At 36.6% G+C, this 14,362-nt stretch overlaps 1 protein-coding gene across 1 annotated transcript; it reads right to left on the bottom strand.

Moving 5' to 3' along the window:
- Window positions 1-593: 593 nt before the first annotated feature.
- LOC150078089 (putative glutamate receptor) lies at window positions 594-13,543 on the bottom strand. Its single transcript, XM_090384461.1, has 7 exons — window positions 13,500-13,543; window positions 12,474-12,564; window positions 8,495-8,653; window positions 6,874-7,015; window positions 6,432-6,646; window positions 1,167-1,459; window positions 594-927 (listed from the first exon to the last, which is right to left on the bottom strand). The coding sequence occupies exons 1-7, from the start codon at window positions 13,541-13,543 to the stop codon at window positions 594-596; spliced, it is 1,278 nt and encodes a 425-aa protein (XP_090240587.1).
- Between the last annotated feature and the right edge of the window lie 819 nt (window positions 13,544-14,362).

The following is a 14,362-nucleotide window of genomic DNA, read 5'->3' as shown; positions in this document are numbered from 1 at the left end:
ACATTCTGGATGTTGTGTGATGAAAGAACTCACTGCGCTGCCTTATTACTTTTCCTTCATCATCCTTCAATAATACCCAAACACTTCTTAATCAATTTTCCATCTTCTCTGAACTACCCTCTTTCGCGTTAATAATTAAAAGCCAATAAATGACTCAAGACCAATTTATGCCAATGTAGTTTGAAAGTAGTGCAATACTAAGGTAGCTCGTTGCAAAGGCAAATTTCTTCTGCTGACAATTAAAATGATTGTAATTCCGATTTAACTGCTGGCCTGAAAAACAGACAAAAAGACAAGATAGATCTGGTATTGGACTCTTTTTTTTTTATCTTGGAACTTCTTAATCACTTTTAATTTTTTTTTTAAATTAATTTTATTTATTTTTTTACAAACTGTGAACGTTTCCGTTTTCGAAACGCGAGGAAAATAAAAATGTCCTAAACAAACTTGTGGTGCCATCTACCGACAGGCATGGTAAAATATAAAAGTTTTCTTTATTTTGAACTTCATAAATGAAATAAAAACAGAAATTTCGGCGCAATAAAAATGAACCAAGCGGTGCTAACTGATGATGATATTGATTTTAATGAACATCACGCATTTTGCAAACTTTCTCTGCTCCCAGAAAACAACCCATCTGGTTTAACAGTGTTTGTAATTCTACGACTAATCCATATTATTCTCAACGCGTACAACCAACGTGGCTGGGATGCCTTGCAGGCCTGTCCCTTGTAGTAAACGTTTTCAATCACCAGTACAACCATAGCAACCGCACACCCGATCAACCAGATGATAAATATTCCTTCAAAGCTGGATAAAGACAACTCCGCAGTAGCGTCCGCGTGTTGACTCAAGCACTTGGTTGAGCGGACGAGTCGTCTCTCAATACTGGCTCTGAGCAATGAACCCTCCACACTGGACACGATTCTGTAACACACAAACAAACAAAAAAGGTATCAGAAGGTATACGGATGACTATAAAAAACGTCTCATATCCAAGAGGATGCTTTGTCGTACAGCAAACGCTTTACGTTATCGAGCGGGAGATGCTGCTTTTCATCGTGGCAAGCGTATTTTACGTCAAAGCATCCTCGATACTAATTTGTAAAGTTGGTACTGAGAGCGGCCATTAAAAAAAATTATAAATAAATAAAGGGCAGACGTACCTTTTGTTGAATTGTCGAAGTACGTGCCTGGGTAAACCTTTACGAAGAATCATGACCAATATAAAACGAAAGAAAACGTTCTCCGATAGGTGGAACGCACAACGGCCGCCATTAGCGTGCCATTTATCCAGCGCCGACATAAGGGATTGCTTGTCACAGATCAGAACGTGTGTTCCACCAAGAACTCGATTAATCATGTCCATTGACAACAGCTCGTCAAGGCTCACTATTGATTCATTTTCCTTCATTTTCATCCTCCTGTAGAGCTCCTTGCTGATGTACGCTTTATCATTCTGGAAAATAGACGGATAATGCGCGGATGAGTAATGCTTTTCCTACTAGTGATGCTTGATCAATGCGCGGTAATGTGTGTACTTTGGATCTCAAATTGGTGGGTGTAATACACCGCGTGTATCTTTAGGGTGACAGCGTTTTTTTGTTGGATATACGCGAGTGATGAGAACCCCAACGAATTTCGCGATCTTGAAGTCCCCGTCATCCTTTCTATACAGTTATTCTATTTGTTTACAAGCCAATTACTTCATTTTTATCGAAGAAAGAACGTTTATTTTATTGACGGACATAATTTCTTGGACTCCCTGAGTCCTGATGGATCCAAGGATTTCTTTGTGAATCTTCAGAACTACGAAATATCGGAGTTCAACTTCGTAAGACTAATCTTTAATGGCTATTCTACATTGATAAACAGAAAATGATCAAAGTTGAAGTCATAGATGGGAAGTTAATTCTTGGTCGATGAGGATTTGATTCTTTCCTCCTCCCCCTCACCTTAATACATGACTCAGCGACGTTGCACATGATTGCTGATGGTGTTAAAACAGTACCTGTAATACATGTGTAGCAATACGTCTCCCAAGAGAATCCCAGGCATTATATTATAGTACCCTATATTATTTTTACCAGCGCTCTATCATAGTTAAGAGTGGTACTAAACAGGTCTCTAGACATGTTACAAGGAGTTGCCCACAGGGATCAATTCTTGGCACCCTGTGTAGGAATGTTGTGTTTGATTCGTGGCAGGAAATTTGAAGGAACAAAGATGATTGTCTATGCAGACAATCTTACCATCCTTGTCCGCGGAAATTCAAGGAAGAATCTGGAAGACACAGCTAACTGCGTCTTACAAAAACTTTCAACTTGGTCTGCAATTCACAAACTGCAAGTTTCAACAACTAAAACATCGCAGGTGCTTTTAAAAGGAAAATTAGATAGAGAACGTCCACCACTTGTAAAGTATAGAGGACAGACAATTAAATATGCTGCCATTACAAAATATTTAGGAATTCAACTTGATGATGCCTTAAGTTTTCTGCCTCATACATGGAATGTGAAAGAGAAGTGTAAGTCTTTCTTATCCAGATTGAGACAGGTAATCAGGCAGGAATGAGAGGTCATTCATTCAGGTTATACATTTTTACCTATCATTGCTTATGCAGCTGGAGCGTGGAGACATGGGGCCAACAAGTCTGCAATTATGAAACAGTTTCTGCCCTCCTGATGATGTCACGGGCGCGTAGAACCATTTCTACTATGGCTTTGCAGGTGTTATTGGGAAAATTACCTCTACACTATGAAATACAATACAGATATATGATGTATCACCTGAAGAAATCAATACTTGACGCTTTGGATGATGTGCAACTTGACCTAGATGCTTCTTTAACATCTGAGAAAAGAAGGCTTCGTTCCATTTATGTAGATAAATGGCAAAGAGACTGGTCAGCTTCGGAACTTGGCGCCATGACCAGAGAGTTTTCACCATCGGTGAAGGAGTTCAGGAAGAGAGAATCTTTGTGGTTTGCACCTGGCCTGCAGGTACATTTTACTCACCGGCCACGGGAGTATTAATAGCAAATTATTCAAATTAGGACTGTCTCCTACCCCGCTTTGTCTCTCTGGACAGGAAGAGAATGTTGACCACATTATTTTCGATTGTCAATATTATCAAGACTACAGGCGTGAATTGCAGCTTGTTTCAGATAGCTTCACAATGGGAAATAAACCTGCGCTTATCCGATCTCAAGCCGCATTTATAGCACTGAACACCTTTGCTTCAAATGCTTTTAAAAGAAGAGAGGAGCTTAGACTTCCTAATTTGTGATAATTTTTTCAGGAGTTGATGATGATTGGATACTCATTGTAACCAAATATACTCTGCTGGACATTGACCATTTTGCTGAATATAGTGTAAATTCTTAGTGTTCTTCTGAAGACGTGGAACTTGTGTATAGCGTGATTGGGTTTTAAAAAAATGATAATAAAGAAATAAAACAAAATAAATAAAAAACTTGTTTCTCCGAGGAAGTGCTTGGAGCAATGTCTACAAGATATTACACATAAGTATATCTCAAGAAATCTTGCTGATCCTAGCTTCTATGATGGGATCCTCCATGAGATTATTTCCCATAGCATGAGAAGTCAGTCCACTTCTTCACCTCTCTTTCCTTTAGTTTTGCTTTATTTCTTCTACCTTCTAACTATTGGAGGGTTCCTCTGTTTGATCCTCTTCTCTTCTATTCTTTCCTACCTCTCCAGCTCCCAAACGTCTCCTTCTATAGCCTTTTCATTTCATCCTAATTTGGGCTCTCTCGAGTCTTTTGCCCTGGGTTAGTCCAGCAGGTGATAGTAGATCCTGACCGCCTCTATATGGCGGAGATGGGGGGCGGGATTTAGACAATTTTTTCCTAATCGTCCGCCCCCCATGAAATTTTAAACAAGAAAATGCTTTATACTTACTGTTTTTATTCAAGGGGTCCCTGAGCTTGATGCTTCTTAGCTAAAAGTTCAATGTTCGGTATGATGTTAGTAAGTTTAATTCTAATGCTTCTCTTTGAACATATATCAATTCTGTTTCTTTCCTTTGTTAATATTTTATTTACTGAACTAAAACCACTTCCAACCACATAAGACGATGGAAAACAAAACAGTACTTTGGCCATTTCAGACCACATTGTTGGATAAAGCAGTTTAGTTGTTTTTGATTCTCACAACTCAACTCAGCCATTCCACCTTTTTCGAATTTATATTTGCATTCTTTATTACATTTTAATTTAATGAGTTCTAGAATTTCTTCACTAGCAGGCCCGGCATCGCATCCATTTGGGTCTAACTTCTATGGCTTCATTTCAAAAGAAAATAAATCTGAAAATCAATTTTTAATTTTCGCCTTTTAAAGAACACAGATATTCTAAATAATTCTTAAGACCATTCTCAGTGAGAGATTCATTGATTTCAGCTAACTCTTGCATTCTACGAAATTGTTTTCTCATTAAATTGCTTTCAAATATTTCCAGTTTTTCAGTGAAGGCTTTTAATACGCGTTGCAGTGTACCACCATAATTAATTTCCTTTGAAGTTGAAGTGATACTTCATTAAGTTTTCGAAAAATCCAAGCCATGAGATACATGTTGTTTTTGTGTTTGCTGATCTCCTTTGCTAATCCCTTCGCTTTCTAAAAAACTAATTATCGTATCAAAAAGGTTTACAAATCTTATTAGACAGTTTCCTTTAGGAAGCCATCTGACTTCTGTAAGTAAAAGAAGCCTCGCATGCAGTTCTTCATTATCAACACAATTTTCTGAAAAGGCGATCATATTTTATTGATAGTTTCAATAACTGTACTCAGAGATTGATAAACGACTAATATTTATTGCAACCAGATGGTGTCAGTGCACAATCCAGCGCATTGCAAGAACTTCGGGACATACTTCCTTTAGGTGGGCTATAAATCCTTTGTCTTCCAACCATGGATTCTTCCACCATCAGTGGCACAGGATACCAAATTTTCCAATCTACTTGTTTTTAATCAAACCATGTTTTTACATCAGCCAAAATGGATTCTCCAGTACAGTCAATTTAAATAGATTTTACAAACAATATCTCTTCTTGAAATTTACAATCATCATCGAAATAACAAACATGTGCCATAGAAGGGGCTTATTGTCAGTAACTGTGGATTCATCAATCTGAACTGAAAATTTTCTCGTTTTTAGTTTGTCAATTAGCTGCTCTTCAATGTTAACTGACATCTCATCGATTCATCTTTGCCCAATGGCAATGCTTTTTAAAATACTGGAAGGAATTTGATGCATCACTGTTGAAATTGCAGTCTCTAATGAGGGTTGTATAACAGTCTCAGCAACTGTATGAGCACTACCAGTTTTTGCAATGATTTCTGCAATTTTAAAAGACGCAATCATTCCATCGTCATTTGTTTGTGTGTTCTTCTTAAATAAGGAAACAAAAGTGTTACGTTACTCAAAATTCTGTTTTAAAATATACGATATGTTTGATAACTTTATTAGGATGTTTCCTCTTGATTTCTTGATGGTTTCATAGCCTCATTTGAAAAAGAACTATTACACATGACGCATATGCTGTCTTGAGTCGAACGGGTTTCACTAAAACCATAAGCTGGATATTCATCCAGATACTGTCGACACTTTTCCTTTTCAGCCCTTGACATGATTGATGATGGGTTGAATAACTACGAAGAATTAAATAATAAAATATAAACTATTTTTGTTTAACTCTCATAGCCCATGTCACTCACAGAAGCATTGTGGATCAAGGATAAACAACTTCCGCGTGGAAACAATAAATCAATACTAATTGTCGCTTAGAAAGTAGAAACAACAGACTGAAACATTCCTTCATCCCATCCGTGTCTCATATATTGACCAAAGAAACAAAAGAATAAATAAATAAACCATGCCCACCAGGCCACCGCAAAGGCCGCACTGTCGGCAAGGCACAAATGCCAAGGATTGTGGAGACAATACCTCTAAAAGCACTTAGGCACTTAATGCCTATGAAAGGCAAAGGTAGTTGAATTAAATTAGGCCCACTATCTTCCTTTAATCAAAATTTCTCACTCACTCCTGATATAATACACCTATATGTTAAAAATCAGTTGCCCCAAGGGAAAAGAAAACTCAATGAGAGAAATTAAATATCGAGTAATAAGACGTTGAGCTTTAGTGGTCAACCAGTCGATGGGGTGGCCCGCACCGCTCCATAGACTGGTTGACATACCTAGCCAAAAAAGAACGCTGTCTTCTATCCCACAGATGTCCCTTCTAATTATGTTATGGAGAATGTGTCCAGTCCTTGGCTACCTGTACATGACGTTGCCGAGACACTCTGTACAGAAAATCTGATTTTGATTAAGCAATAAAAAAATAAAATCAACTATTGTATGACACTAAAGGGGAATTTTTTGATGATTGTTTAGATAATACCCACCATAAAGTAGGAATGTAGAGATGATCCTCTTTCTATAACTGGCTGCACGTTGGAGGACATCACCAGGTCTTCGAAACTGTCCAGATGTTGACGGTTCTGACCCATGACCGTTGCAGTGAAGTAGCAACCGAACATGGATAGAAAGAAGAATTCACACACGTACCAGATGGGCAACAAGATACCTTCCACTAAAGTACGGGGAGAGTTGCGACCCCCTGTGTAATAAAGAGAATGAAATAATAAAAGAATTTAAATGGATAATTTGAGTTAAAAGCAAGGCATTGATAATCATAAAATGATAAATTAAATTCAAAAGAGAAGTGAGAGTTAGAGAAAGTATTTGTATTAAAGTGAAGATCATTATAACTATCCACACAACTGATGGTTTCAACATGCGCGTTATAAACTAGCATGATTACCGTTCGTTGGAGATCCGGCTTACCTTGGCGCATGATAGCTTTCCATAAAGTCCACAATGTTTTCAGATATTTGACCAAGGAAAATCGAACTGTTCCGTGGGTTACCGTTGCAGACTGAACAGCTGGAGGCAGAAGTACCATTAAGATGATAAATAAGATCCACACCTGTCGAAGATAAGCGCACACAGAATCGATCAATACCAATTTCGTTTAATTAAGGGTAAATGTTTGTAGAAAATATTGCACTAATGATTGATGAGTTCCGAGGTTACTGATGATAATTATAATAATTTCTGATATAAATGTACAGAGAGAGAGAGAGAGAAAAAAAAACATTCCCATTAAAGACTTTTAATGGCTAATAGTTAAGTGACGAAGCTAATATTTTAAATATTTAAAGGCATATTCCTTCTATCTCTGCATGTTGCTTACCTTTATAAGAATCAGATCTTAAATTTTTAATTAAATATAAATAGAATCTTGCAAACAATTCTTTTCACCTTCCAGGGGTTCAACGTTATACACCGGGTGGAAAAGACCCGAGTTCGAGTCCCGTTGATAAAGAGAGGATTTATGGGCCTTTTTTTCACAACGTGGCTGAGTTAATCAGTCTCAGGCCAGCGTAGATGGTTTTTTCCTCCAAGAAACTCGGGTTTCTCGTCCAGCAAACAGATTACAGGCAATTAATAGAAATAATATATAAGGCGTAATATGGCCTAAGTCACCGAGCGCCTATAAACCCTACAACAACCAACCAAACCTACTGCAAATTTCCTATGAATCATGCAAGGACTCCATGTGCTTTCCTAACCGCCTGTTTACATTTCATGGAAAATTTCATGTCATCTTGAACCATAATACAGTATCTAAGTTTTTTTTCGTCTTGACCACTTTTGGTTTCTCTCCCTCTTGATTATACGTGACTCCATGATTTATTTTCCCAAATGCTTATAAACCTTACATTTATAAGCATTAAACTTTATCTGCCACTTTTCGAATCATATTCAACCGACTTGTCTTTTTGAAGAAACATGATTCAGATCGAATTATTAGTCATCCCTTCCATCTTCAAATTGTCAGCAAATTTTGATAGCTGCAGCTTCTCTTGGATGCCCTCGTCAATGTCATTTATGAAAATTGGAAATAGGAGGGGGGGTCCAACACGGATCTCACTGAAATCCCACTTGTTACACTGTTCCACCCTGAAGACTGACCATTTATAACAACCCTCTGTCTCCTATATTTTAGGCAGGCTGCAACCCAGCGTACGACCTTACCAGTAACTCCAACTTTATCATTGAAACAAACGTGGCTGTGTCTCTAAGACTATGATACAAAGAAAATACTGATTATACCAAGAAACAAATGCAACAAATTAATTTTACAATTAGGATTGCACTTGGCACGGTACAGTTCTACTAACTCAGAACCAAGATACTCAGTAGCACATAAATAGAATTAAATAACGACAAGGAACCCACAAGCATCGCTCTGCATGAGTGCTTGCCAACTCCCTGATGAGGTGGTACTTCTGAGTTTTATCCTCCCGAAAAATGGGAGGCTAAAACTTAGAAGTACCACTTGCTTATATAACGAAGATTTATTTTTGAAAAAAGGATTCTTGTTACACAAAGCTTAACTCACTTCCGTCGTGAAGGTAGAAAAATAGCTAAAAAGGGAAAGTTCCCATCTCGAAGATGGAGCCAGAATGGCCGTGGTGTCTATGTAGATTGGTCTTGTTGTGGCCACTGCTTGTTGCCTATCTGGATTCAGGGAGAAAGGTCCCAGACCGAAATCAGATTCCTGTTCAAGAGATTTAAAATTTACATGGGAAAGACAAAAAAAAAAGTAACTATTTATTAATAAATTGTACTCTCAGTCACATGACCTGCACGATTTATAAATCAATTCCATCTTTTGGATATCAACTATTCAACAACTATTAATAATACATAAAAAAAAGAAAAACTTAAATCACTCATTGTAAAAGACAGACTGTTTGATAAATCACCATATAAAACCAATACCGTTATTATGAGCACGTGATAAAGTCCAATCTGTTGAAAAATAATCATAGCCGGAGATCTGGGTGGTGGGTGGTCCAAACTTATGTACAAAGCAAATACTCCTTTCTCCATTGCTATTCCGTGCCGTGCCATGGAAAACCACATGGCTTCCTTTGTTGAATAGTTGTTTTTTTATTAGACAGATGACAATAGAATATTCAGAAAACAATTCGTTTTTCCTGGACTGCATCGAAGTACAATACAGTTCGAGATGACACACGCCAGTAAACTAACACGTTCTGTCATCATCCCTATTCTGACATCTTACTCAACAGGTACCCATTGTGAAATGTTCAGAAAAGTCTAGACAAATACCAAAAAAACTTGGTAATAAATAAATATTTTATTACTCTTTGACATGTCTGATATTGTCGTGTAAGATCGTCAGATTTGGAATGATGGGACGCCTACTTATCTTTGAAGGCATGGTAAAAATAGTTGAAACAGCTGTACGTGTGAAAATACTAAGAATCAAGGGCAATTTATACTTCTTGGAAGAGAAGTGGTTTTTTCATAGTGCAAGACTGGAGAAATTAATGACATTGCAATACAAAGTCATTTCTATTTTGCAAAAGATAAATGTGTCTTTCCTATAGCCAACTTTAGTTTTCTCTAAATCTATTTATAGTAAATGATCCTGTCCTACCGTATGTAAAAAAATCTCACTACACTCGATTGCACGTGTCTTCTTGTCACTTGTTCGTTAGAATTTTGTAGATACAAGAAGAAGTCCATCACAAGTGGGTGCGTATATCACTAGTCAACAAATTTTGCTTTTGATTTTTCTCCCGAAATATGGCACATCTCATGGATTTTGATGGGTGGACTGAATCCAAATTTGAAGTCAGATATTTAAATCTGCATCTACAGATTTAAAAAGGAATACAGATTGGAATTTTTAATGAAATTTTAACAAGTATTACGATAAAAGGCGTAAAAGTATAGCCTAATAATGTAATTTGGAAACGATAATTATGGATTTATTTTTGAAATGAACCGCTCTTATAGCACTTGGATAATGCAAAAGGTGGCGATTCAGGATCCATGCCGAATTCATTGAAGAGCAGTCATACTCAGACAAGTCAGGATGAGGAGCTGTTCGGTCCTCATCCTGACAGTCCTGTTTGGTCTGATGACTGGATACGGCAAGGATCATGAAACGTCACCTTTGTAATAAGTTTAACAATTAGGTCGACGTACTTAATTAATAAACCGATTCTACATTATCCGCGCGGTATAAGAGTGGTTCATTTCAAAAATTAATCCATAGGCAAGCAATTAATTAATTTTTTCGTTTTGTTTTTCCTTTTTAATGAGCAGGAGCTTTTCTCATCAATGTCCAACAGTAGTCAACCGGCATAATTAGTTTTCATCTTCCATGGTAACACTTCTTCGCGGTAGCAATGTTTTGATTAAAACGTTCACTGTCTTAATCACTGTGTCCAAGGTCATCTGGGAAATATTCTAAATAGGAATGGAAGAAGCGCATTTTTAGAGACATATTGCAACCCTGATTTTGGTAGACTTGTAATAAGTTTTTGACGAAGATAATATAGTTCCCTGCTCTGCTGTTTCATTATAAAAAATGTTCGCAAACGTCATTGAAGAGTTCCAAGTTTCCATTTCCAAAGGATGAAGAACACTCTCCCAAAATAATGTATATTGAAATCAGTAGTAATATGTTGGTTACATTGATGACTAATGTTCTGATCGACTTTTAGCATCACTGAATGGAAACTTTATTTAAATATTAAAAATAATCTCCATTTCTATTATACGTTTTACGGAATTCATCGTCAGTGACTCCATAACTTTGTGGAGGTGGTGTTAAAAATGTTTGTTCGATCAACTGGTGGCGTGCAGACAACATTTTTATTTCCAGATACAAGAAAGGGAAAAATCGAAGAATGAGAGCCAAATGTCAGCTTTTAGGCATGGATAACAAGGTTCCCCCCCTTTCCCTTCCTTTCCGGAAACCGGGGTTTTTCATCCCGCAAAACAGACAAATCGACCAGAGAACACACGCGATCGTGTTTGGGCGGCCCTAATATGACAATTTTTGTCCCTTTCGTACAAAAAAGTAACAGTATTGTAGACATAAAAGAATTCTAATAACTTTAAAATATCAACAGATGTGCACTTGTATTCACCTGCGGTATTTTTCCCTAAGAAAAGCTCCATGTTCTCATAGGATTCTTTCATGTGGACAATATGATTGATTTTGGTAGGCAGCCGTAGCTGAGTGGTCAAGTGCGAGGGTTCAGGAGTACATGCACTTTGAGTGACCGTTGTTCAAGCTCGCTTGACTTGTATCTCTCTATCCTGTGAACTCCTCTGACCTTATGTGGTCATACTGGAGTATAAGGAGAAAAATTATTTATTTTTATAGCTGCATATATGTTTCTATTGGGGAGTAGTATAGCTTTTGTACTTAATTTCGAAGAGTCAACCAAAAGCCTACATTCTGCTATTCTTTTTTTGTTATTTTATTTTATGTTCTTTTCCAAGGGTTTCAAGTAGCTCATACCATCATTAGAAAAAGCTCTTTTTGTCGTTTATAAAGTACAGGCATAGTTAGCATTATTTTTGCAATATTTTTTTCTTTTAATAAATTCTGTTCCTTCACCTGAAATACCAAACTCTGCTTTGGATCGATTATATCAAGCACAAGATCGTTTAATTCGCTTTGAATTGTAGAGTGACGCTGGTCTGGTGCGGGCATTCGTATTCTGATTCAGAACTTGCGTGGACTGTTTCCACTGAGGTCTTCTGTGTTTTTCTCTTCAAATGACAAGGTAATAATCTAGAGGAACGTGAATGGGTAGTTCGTCTCTGTGACTAACTGGTCTAATGGCTGACTGACTCTTTGGATACTCAGTTTCTTTTTACTTAATTTATTTTTTCTGTCTTTTCCTTTCCGACCTACAATTTGATTTATTCAAAAAGAGCAGTCACTAAGATGATTGGTTGCATCATGGGAACAACGAATAGAAGTGATACTTTATTTTTTAAAAGTAGTGGGAAGCCCATTTGGTGCAGAATATACGAGGAATCCACTTTTTTTGACCATCTACTTTGCAGTCAAAATAAAGTTCGTACGCTTTCTTTAATATGGACGTTTGAGACAGTGAGATTTAATTGTGCAACCCGTGCACATGTAGCAAAGACTATCTGGTAAATTAATGCACTCGTGTGACATTTTAAAAGCAGTTCAACTACAGTTGACACCAAAAACTATAAAACAACCACGAGTTTACAAATACGTAACAACGTTAAATTCACACACATAACTCCGACTGATTGATCTGTCTGGGAAGTTTGCTTTTTTTTTATGCTGTCTGACTTGTAGGATGCAGGCGGGGTCGAATAGTCTAGAAATTGCGCAAAACGTTGAACTCAAAATATAATTTCCAATTTAAAGCATCGTAATTTAAAAAGAAGAAAATCCAACATACAAAAACACTTAATTCTAATCAGAAAAAAATGAGAGAGAAAAAAAACGTAATTCCTTGACACAACTGTAGTAAGATGTAAAGTTTATTAAAAGCGTTGCTTACATTTCTCAGAATCATCCCGATCATACCAGTCCATGACCCGTTGGGTAGCTTCATTCCCCATTGCCGATCGTGTGGCACCTGGAGGCTGTAGCTGAAAGAAAAGAGAAATTATTCAATTACATATTGCAAATATTTCAGCAGAAACTTATCGTGAATGCTACGTTGAATATTTCATTACTCCAAAGACAGTGAGAGTAGAGGTACAGACCAATTGTGAAGTTAAAAATTCTTGGCGAACATCTCAAGCGGAAAAGACCTCAAGTTAGATTAATAACTTGATTTGCTTAAGGCAAGGCACGGTATTTCACGCCAAGATAAAGATAAACACTGTTCAAAAAAGTCAAGAAGCACAAGGGAGGAAAATGAAATCGAGAACAGGCACAACTGTGTTTCTCTTTTTACTTTTCTTATTTTTTTGGATGTTATTCATACAAAACAAACAGAAAATTAATGCAGTCCGCTTTATTTTGATGGAGTAGCTGAGGTATAAACTGGCATGCGGGTGGAATTGTCATTTTAAACGCTAGCACGAATGGCTTTGGAACAACCCCTTCGCGTGAAGTAATTTGGATGCCATATTTTGGTATTCAAGATATTTTGTAATTACGTGACACAGTTAAGACTGTTTCCATCGAAAACAAGCAAATTAGCTCACGTGTACGCGGGTTCGTGCACCTTTCGTTGCTGAGATAAATAGCTTCCACTTTTGTGTTTGGTTATTAGACGAAAGAGCCGAGAAGCCATGGCCAAAAAAGAAATTTAATTCACACCGAACTACGGTTTCTAAAAATGTATTTATCTAAATCTGTATATTGAACAACTGCTTTAATAATTTAATTCGATATATATCAGAAATTAGTTTTTTGGCTTGATTGATTTGTATCAGAAGTACAAACTAAAATAGGTGATTTTAATTGTAATTTGATGTCATTCGATTTTTTTCAATAGATTTATTAGACTATTAGGCATATTGACTTTGCAACATCATAGCAGTTGACTGAAACTTCTCAGATCAAAACATCTTACCTGAAATTCATCGAAGTTGATAACCAATCCAAGAGATCTGCCATTGGTCCAGAAATTGTTGTTGGATTCCTTCTTTTGCTTATAAGTACCCAGGGCGGCCACTAAAATAAAAACACGCGACTTCGTATACAGTTCTATTCAGATTTGAAGTTTAGCCTCCTTAGACGATTATAGATAAAGAAATCTTAATAGAAACTGACTCACAGAATAAGATTACCAAAAGAAATGTTCAAAAATACAAAACCATTTATAATACCATAAATATCATACTCGTATATACATTATGATGCTTTTTTTATGGGAAAACGTTTTGGGATTATTCCTGAGTGCAAAATATTTATTTTTAGATATTAACTATAATTTAAAATTAAACTTTGTCTAAGTTGAGCGTAAATATAATTTTTATAGTTGCAGGACATGTCCTGAAATATAAATTGAGCTTATGCGTAAAGTTATTGGTGGCACAGAGAAGTTTGTTATTATTACTTTAAGAAGAATTTACATCTTGTTCTGATTCTAATGTCATGTATCAAGGTAGCCTTATTAACTTGAAAGATGCCTCAAGCTAAATTGAAAGTCGTATTGCAGGATAGATGGTCCAGTTCTGATAACTGATATTGGCTTTGTTAATATAAAGACCAGGCCATAGTTGAAGTTCACGTGGGAGTTTCATTTCTTAAAACAGGCCATGAGCTAATCAAACTTTAAATAGATCAGGTTTAAAAGTTTGATTTATGTTCTTGTCGTCACCACAAGCTGTTAAAGCTGTTATATGCTTTCTAGATGCGTGAATGATTTCGGTTTTAGATTACTTTCAGAATTTGTAATAGGACACATAAATTAAATTAAATCAAATCTATTTG

This window comes from Mastigoproctus giganteus, chromosome 11, assembly GCF_048544385.1.
Source record: "Mastigoproctus giganteus isolate SK-2022 chromosome 11, ASM4854438v1, whole genome shotgun sequence".
Classification (NCBI taxonomy): domain Eukaryota; kingdom Metazoa; phylum Arthropoda; class Arachnida; order Uropygi; family Thelyphonidae; genus Mastigoproctus; species Mastigoproctus giganteus.
Note: the sequence above shows the minus strand (reverse complement) of the source record. Positions and strands in the feature narration are given on the sequence as shown.